This window comes from Montipora capricornis, chromosome 3, assembly GCF_036669925.1.
Source record: "Montipora capricornis isolate CH-2021 chromosome 3, ASM3666992v2, whole genome shotgun sequence".
Lineage (NCBI taxonomy): Eukaryota > Metazoa > Cnidaria > Anthozoa > Scleractinia > Acroporidae > Montipora > Montipora capricornis.
In genome coordinates, this window is record NC_090885.1 from 74,016,449 (window position 1) to 74,023,948 (window position 7,500).

General features: G+C 39.4%; 2 protein-coding genes and 1 long non-coding RNA gene across 4 annotated transcripts in view; 1 reads left to right on the forward strand and 2 right to left on the reverse strand.

Moving 5' to 3' along the window:
- The window catches only part of LOC138044081 (myosin regulatory light polypeptide 9-like), an 8,783-nt gene extending 6,194 nt beyond the window's left edge, over positions 1-2,589 (reverse strand). The window contains exon 1 of the mRNA XM_068890712.1: positions 2,114-2,589. Coding sequence (XP_068746813.1) covers positions 2,114-2,514 — 401 coding nt within the window. The 5' untranslated portion in view covers positions 2,515-2,589. The remainder of the gene's footprint in view (positions 1-2,113) is intronic.
- Positions 424-7,500, forward strand: part of LOC138044084 (uncharacterized) — a 13,221-nt gene continuing 6,144 nt past the window's right edge. The window contains exon 1 of one of the 2 annotated variants that reach the window (XR_011131385.1): positions 424-442. This is a non-coding gene — a long non-coding RNA (uncharacterized lncRNA). Of the gene's footprint in view, positions 443-3,801; positions 3,821-7,500 lie in introns of those variants that run through there. The other variant, XR_011131386.1, reaches the window with a different exon arrangement.
- On the reverse strand, positions 3,964-6,681 carry LOC138044080 (myosin regulatory light polypeptide 9-like). The gene is made up of 2 exons (XM_068890711.1): positions 6,141-6,681; positions 3,964-4,226 (listed from the first exon to the last, which is right to left on the reverse strand). The coding sequence occupies exons 1-2, from the start codon at positions 6,542-6,544 to the stop codon at positions 4,112-4,114; spliced, it is 519 nt and encodes a 172-aa protein (XP_068746812.1). The 5' UTR covers positions 6,545-6,681; the 3' UTR covers positions 3,964-4,111.

Sequence of the window (7,500 nt, forward strand, 5' to 3'; positions counted from 1 at the left end):
GGCAGATCCTTAAAAGACATACTCATTCGAGCCAAGCTCTAAGCTGGCTAAAACATGTGGATAGGAGTTGTGTATGCTTGTCAACCCCATTGTTATCACGAACACTCTTTATTTTTTCCTTATGACTCGTTTTTGATTATTAATATTTTATTTTAACCTCAGTCTGTATTTTACCCCTGGTCTGCAGTCTGCATTTTACCCTCAGTCTGCATTTTTTCCCCGGTCTGCAGTCTGCGTTTTACACTGACCGCTTCAAATTCGTTGTATGCGAGCCTCGAAGGATTTTGAATTATATTTGAACACTCATCGCTGTTTCTCAGTCATGGATGCTCACTGGACCTTGAAACTTAGTCAAAGAGAAGTAAATTTATCCGTGTGGCCATCGCCGGAGTTTGAGCGTGACTGATGCCGGAGAAGTGTAATTTTATCGGCAAGATGTGAGGTAAGCCAGAAATTACTTTCCAGCCTTTCAAGTTCTTTATTTATGTACGAGTGACAAACCGGGAAGCTGCAAATCATGTAAGGAGGCGGTAACATTTATATAAAAAAGCCAGGGAATATAAATCAATTGACTTGTTTATATTCATGCCGTGAGAGGAGATATCAATGTTTGAGAGGATTCCGAGGATTAACAAAGCTAGAATATCATTCTGTTGCAATTTTTATACCACAAAGACACCAACTTCAAACCATGAAACTGTGGTTATGTTATCCAGAGCCCAGGTTCCCGTTCATTGACTGCTGTCATTCCCTTCAAATAGAAAATAGGTGCGATATGTACGAAACGAGATACTACTCCTCGTTGAAAAGTCTCTCTTGGGATAATCGTTCTATACTTCAAATAAAGAAATTCAAAATTTGTCTTCAGCCTCGGCTTAGTGAGTTTCTGTTTGAACATTCCAATCCTGTAGTATATTTAATAGAAACTGAGAAGTGAAACACACCTGAAAAATTCAGATTCGAACCCATGACCCGCTCTGCCTGCTAGCGGGTGGATGCTCTACCAGCTGAGCTGACTGAAGCCCCTCAATTTAGGTGCACTTCATTTCGTTTGGCTCATAAGTTCCCTTGAAAGGACTCGATGAAACATGAAACGAAACGAGATGAAGTTGAGAAGTGATTCTCTCAATTAGCTGGAGCAGTTTGCTCATAGCGCAGTTTGTAGAGCACTTCACCGACATCACAGTGATGGGTTCGAATCCCGTTAAAGACGGCTCAATTTCTCAGGCGTTTCTGTCCAGCTAAGCGCAACGTCCATTTCTCAATTTCAAACATATGTAGTATATTTAGTGCACTTAAAAATTCATGCATAATTAAATTATTTACTAAGCTGATTATGCAAAAATGGATTGAGCGTTTACTTCATTTGAAAGAGGCCCCTTGTTTTTAAACGATTCCTTAATTATCTTTCATGGTCAGCTGTCTATGTACCTCTTAGTGTCATCTAAGGGAACAAAGGGCACTGATAAAGATTGACATATTTGTTAAAGAAACTTGTTAGTGAGCGTGTTCGTGAAAAAAAGTGACACTCCATGCTGTGCAATCAGGCTGGGCGAGTGCTTCAGTTCCATTTTTATGTCAACAAAACACGAACTTACAAGAACGGGTTTAAAATACTGCGGAACGGGAAAGAAACATTTCCCTTCATTAAAAACACCAGCGTCAAAGCTATGGAGAATAATTTACCCAGGTTAGAAGAGAAGGTAGCAGATTATCACCTCCGAGTTAAATCCCAATGCAAAATGCAAGACTGCCCATGCATGAACGCAATAATAATGGATTTTTTGAATTAAAGAATTCGGCTATGACAACCATTCAAGCCACGATCGGTTAAATTAAGTACACTCATCAACGTTCATGATAATTTGATATTTTCGCTAAACTGAGGACCTGCTAAAAATATCAGTGCAACCGAATTTTTTTCTGTCAAGCACAAATCGGATGTAACGCTCACACATCCCAAAGGGACCAAAATATGATATATTATCTGTGCCTGGTCGGTGATGCCCCATTAGACTGAAGATAGCCACTGAAGCAAATGCTAATACCCGATAAATGTAAAGAAAAGTGCCACCAGGAGCGAAAGCCCCTTAGCCAATACAACTTATCTTACCTTTCACCCATTCCTTTGAGCAACGGCCTCAGCCTGTCCTCATTGAGGATCCCAGATCCGGCCGGATCAAAGGAAGCAAATGCGTTCCTTATCATATCCTCTGGATCGGTACCATTGAGCTTCTCTCCCATGATTGTAAGAAACATGGTGAAATTCAAGGGACCTGCTGCCTCGCCCAACATCTCCTCAATGTAGTCCTTGCTCTTCTCGGTACCAAGGGAAGCAAACATATCCTTAAGATCTGTCTCCTTGATAAAGCCATCTCTGTCTTGATCTATCATACCGAAAGCTTCTTTAAACTCTTGAATCTGTTGTTGATCGAACATAGCAAATACGTTGGAGGTTGCTCGTTGTGCCTTCTTTTTCGTGCCAGCCTTTTTGGTCTTCGCCTTGCCAGACATTTTCAGAGATGTTTTTCAGCGCTCGTTCTCTGTCTCGGAAAATGTTGTTGTGATCTCCTCACGCCGTGCGGGAATGTTTAAAGATTTAAAAAACCGGGTATCAAACCGCGTTTTGTGATCCAATTACAATGATCTTGACCTTTTTAGGAAGATAATTGTAACGGAAACGATATTGAAGGAATAATGTTCTGACGAACATTGTGGCATCGGGATGGCAAAAACTAAATCCAGTCTCCTAAATTTCAAACTTCCATCCCTAACTTAAAATATCTTTATTTTCAGGTGAAAAAAATTTGCGTTCAGTAACAAATAATCTTGCAGGGTTGAAGAATTCGGTAGTCGCTTATCAGTTTAGGGCATGTTATTGCATTGCTCACTTGAAAATATCTGGTCTTTTTTTCAAAGTGAAATTTAAATTTGCTGATTTCTAGATATTACCTATGACATTGTATTAGAAAAGAGAAATCAGTGCACATGTTTTCCGGACGTAATGTCTGCAAATTTACGTAGAGCTAGAAACACTTTCTTCAGTACATGTAATAACCAAGTTACTTTCAGGCATGGAGCCGTTTAGTAATGCGTGATTGATTCAAACAATTAAGACTAATAGACCATATTCGTATTCTCAGTATTGGACTGGAACTAGCTTGCAATAGAGGCTAACCCGGGGGAATATATTAAAAAGTATTTGCATTTGAAAAGATTCCCCCGCATTAGCCTCCATTGCAACTTTTTAAGGATTAAACCTCTGCAAAAACCGTGTACGATCAAAACTTGCTCTACGTTGGATCAAAATAGATCGTGACCACACCAAAAAAAAAAACTAAAAAAAAAAATTTCTTTAAAAATGGAAAATATACTGCAAAGGTTGGTCAAGACAACGTGAACATAGGCGTTGTTACCAAGCTAGTTCCAGTCCAATACCGAGAATACGAATATGGTCTATTCTCAAGAGTTGCATTCACGATGCGTAAGACGGTTACACAGAAATGAGAAATTGGATCTTGATACAGTCCACATCAGCTGTTGGAGTTAATTTTATAATTTGGAAAAATGAAAAGGAAAAATTCTGACTCCTTCAAGAGCAAATGAAAACTTGATCAGTTGCTGTTGCAATTGTTGTAACCTCAATTGTTGTAACCTCAATCTCGCTCCCTGGCTTCAGAGTCCAGAGTCGGCCGCTCGATCGTTGGAGAGCAAACAGCCTCGAGTTGAGAGGGGTAGCCGCCTAAGTCACTAAAAGGCACGGAGGGTTCTGGGGGCGAGAATGGTTTGAAATTTGCCAAGCCACACAAAAGGAGCATGTGTAAGTACGTAAGGCATGGTAACTGCTTTTCATTTCGGGTTTAATTAATCACGTTCAGGGGTGTTTCCCGTTGTCTGTGTAATCACATTATGCACGCAACCCGATCCTCTAACAAAGTTAAAATAATTCTCTTTAGTCACAGGTCACCATGAAGAGTTTAATCAACACCTTGGTCCCACTAATACTAAAATAATAAAACGCTCTCTTTCAATTGAAACCAAAACCAAAGAGGATCTGTTGCAAAAGTTTATATAATGTTTACTGTCTGTCTTACAGTAAGTGTCCTAAAACTTAGTCATCTTTTTCACCGTGTTTGATAACTTTGGTGAATTCTGCATAATTGAAATTGCCATCATCGTCGGCTTTGGCACTGAAGAACATTTCATCACACTCTTCTTCTGTGAACCTGAAAGTTTACAAAAAAAAAGGTGAACATTGCATCCTGCCAAATCAGCTATAGTCAGTTGAGCTACCTACGAGAACTCACTCAGACAACTCTCAGCCCTATCACAGAAGAAGGATATGTATAAAGTAATCGACCAGACATAGATAAAGGTCAGATGTTCTAAAGCGACTATCGAGCCTGGTTGGTAAAGGTGAAATACAAAATAGAATAAAAAGCAATCAAGGTGAAAAGGCAAAAAGAGCGGAAAGAAAAAAAAACGTTACAGAAAATATTTATTAGATCCGCTGGAAACCTTCTGGTTTTCTTTTTCAGTGAAAAGAGGACTAAAAGATCGGAATGGAATCTTTGGAGCTGGCGATCACATGGTACAAAAACCGCCATACTGGAGCTAGGACATCTAAAACAAAGCAACTTAATTTACATTTTCTTTGTTTTAGATGTCCCAGAGGGCAATTTTCTCTTTTTGTACCATGTGATCACAAGCTGCAAAGGGCCTGTTAATGACACGTTCACCCTTTCATGAAAGCAACATCGAGCTCGCGCGCACGTAAAAGTCCTCGTACGTAAGCGTGGTTGTCGCGCATTATATATCGCGGTTCTGGCGGTGAGTGTTGCTACAAGACAAGAGGAATTTAAATATCACTTTTAAAATCTGACCCTTGCTTTGAATGGTGACATCTTCAAGTAAACAAGGATCACAGCATGCTGTATGATTTTACAGTGTTAAAAAAAGATTTAAAGACAACGGTGTGTTCACGATGGTCTGAAGGTGCAAATAACCAACTGCGCCGTGCAATTCACAGCAAAACAAAGAGGAATGTTGGATGTCAGAAGCAGCTTTCAAGGCCTTTAAATACTGGTTGACCTTGTTGTGACCACTAATTATCTGCCGTAATGATGATGTCTGTTTTTAGTTCTTCAGAAGTTTTCTAACAAAAACTTTCAGATGTCTGCTGGATCCAATAAAACAGAACATATAAGACAGAGAGTAGATCAATTGAGGAACAGTTTAATTTGATGTGTCTGGGAAAAATATTTCAACTCTATCATTGGGTGTCAGTAGTTTAAGATATGAATTGATTAATCTGTGACCTTTACTACCCATTCGTTCGAAGGTTTCATTTTTAGCCAAAAAAAAATCTGTCATCCTGTTTTTAAAACGGATCCATATTTAGGAAACCATATTTTGTCCCCGAGGTGTATACACTTCCAAGTTTCAATTTTGTTTAACTTTTTTTTTTCGGTTCCGTGAAGAGAAGACCTTTGCCGCGATGATCTATCGAAGACCGGCATTTATCTCTTTTTCCTGCCAACCACAATTTCAGGATTAATGTTTCATGGTATTAAAATTGCCAAACATTATCCAAAGTAGAAGGTTTTGCCACTTTTTCACATATGAATCGCGACAGTTACTCTCCAAATGCTCGAGTTCTTTAAGTTACTAACATTTAGCGTTTTGTAAGGAGAAGTTATCGTTCCTTTGGATTTATAGAAACTGTTATGTTTCATGCATTTGCAGTTGTCCCCATCTCATACACAATTGAGCCTCGCGGCTTCTTTGGATTAACGTCATAAAAAAAACGGGAGAGCTGATCCGCAACGGAAGGGGGGTGGGGGGGGGGGGGGGGGTTGTTCAGCGATGCGGGTGTAGTGTTTGAGCCATAGACCAAATACAGACGAGCAGCTAGCCGCGACAGGTATTTTCTTATGTCATCTTAAGCTTGCTCGAACGAAGAATATGAACTCCACCTCCAGTCTCCCCCTGCTACATTACCCTTTATTACCAACAGAACCTAAAAGCCTCTAAAAGCCTTGAAAAATGTTTAAATTGCGATTCACAGCCTTGAAGACTGAGCAGTCGTAATACTGAGACAAGTCAGTACAGCTTCCTTTTGAATGTTAAGATAAACTCACCTTTCTCCAAGTTTCATCAACAGGGGACGAAGTTTGTCCTCATTTATGATGCCTGTTCCTTCGGGATCAAAGGTAGTAAAGGCGTTGCGGATCATATCTTCTGGATCTGTTCCGTGCATATTCTCCGAGAACAACGTCATGAACATGGTGAAATTGACGGTGCCTGTAGCCTCCCCTAACATTTCTTCAATGTATTCGTTGGTCTGAGGCCTGCCCAGGGAATTGAACATATCATGCAGATCCTTGTCGCTGATGATCCCATCTCGGTCTTGATCAATCACGTTGAATGCTTCTTTAAATTCATGAATTTGCGTCTGGTCAAACATGGCGAACACGTTGGATGTCGCTCGCTGGGCCTTCTTCTTCGAACCACTCTTTTTCGACTTTGACTTCGTGGAAGACATTTTGATTTTACGAAAAGTCTAGTTCGAAAAAGAGAGTTAGGATAGCAACGCGCAAAAATGATCCTTGGGCTCTTGACAGGCACTCTCTTATGTGCTTATCCAAATGCGCTTGGTGTATTTCAAACTTGTCGGAATTTTTTTTATCGAAATATGATTGTTGTGCCAGTTTGTAAAAAGAAACTTAATGATTGTTGAGTTAATGGGGTCAAGAAGAATGACGCGTGAGCGATAAATTGTCATCGTGAAAAAACGTTTGGTAATGTACATGTTAATGTGCAGGTTCTCTCAACAGTAGAGAACATGATGCTCCAGACTACAGTTCTAGTTTCTCTTGGTAAACTGTTCATAATAGAGCCGCTTTTAGGCTATCTCTTCATCAACCTTTCGAAATTGATACTTTCCTGGAAGCCGATCATCTTAGACTTGTCAATTGACTTGTCAATTTGCGATATGCTCTGGTTACGCACCAATCTTTTTTTGTTCTTTTCTCTCTCTCTGTTTCTCTGAAACAAAACTCGTATATGTTTTTTACGATTAAAATACATTTAATAGTCACAGATAACTTTTGGAGATGCTACAATGCTCCATTTTGGAGTCTTTTATCAAGATATTCATGATGCCTGGTGTTCCATATGTTTCTGGGACAGGAACAACGGAAGAATACAAAATTGGAGTTTATTAAAAAAAATATACAGGATTACTAACTAATTAACTATTAACTATTAAGTAACAATAGAGGTGACAAAAAAAAAACCAATAAAGACACAGCTTTTCGCTGCTGACATATTCATTTAAGGTCGGCTTTAACTCTTTGATCAACAGTGTCTCTTTTATTTTACAGTGAGTGTCGGATCGCCCTTTCGCTAAAACCTCAAAATGATCCCATTTTAAACTGTGACCAGTTGATGTAACATGGTCAGCAAGAGACAACGTATGATGACCATTAATTAATGCTT

Coding starts and splice junctions, on each gene's coding strand:
- LOC138044080 (XM_068890711.1), bottom strand. CDS start 6,544: ATGTCTTCCACGAAGTCAAAGTCGAAAAAGAGTGGTTCGAAGAAGAAG. Junction 4,227..6,140: donor TTGATGAAACTTGGAGAAAG/GTGAGTTTATCT, acceptor GTAAACTTTCAG/GTTCACAGAAGAAGAGTGTG.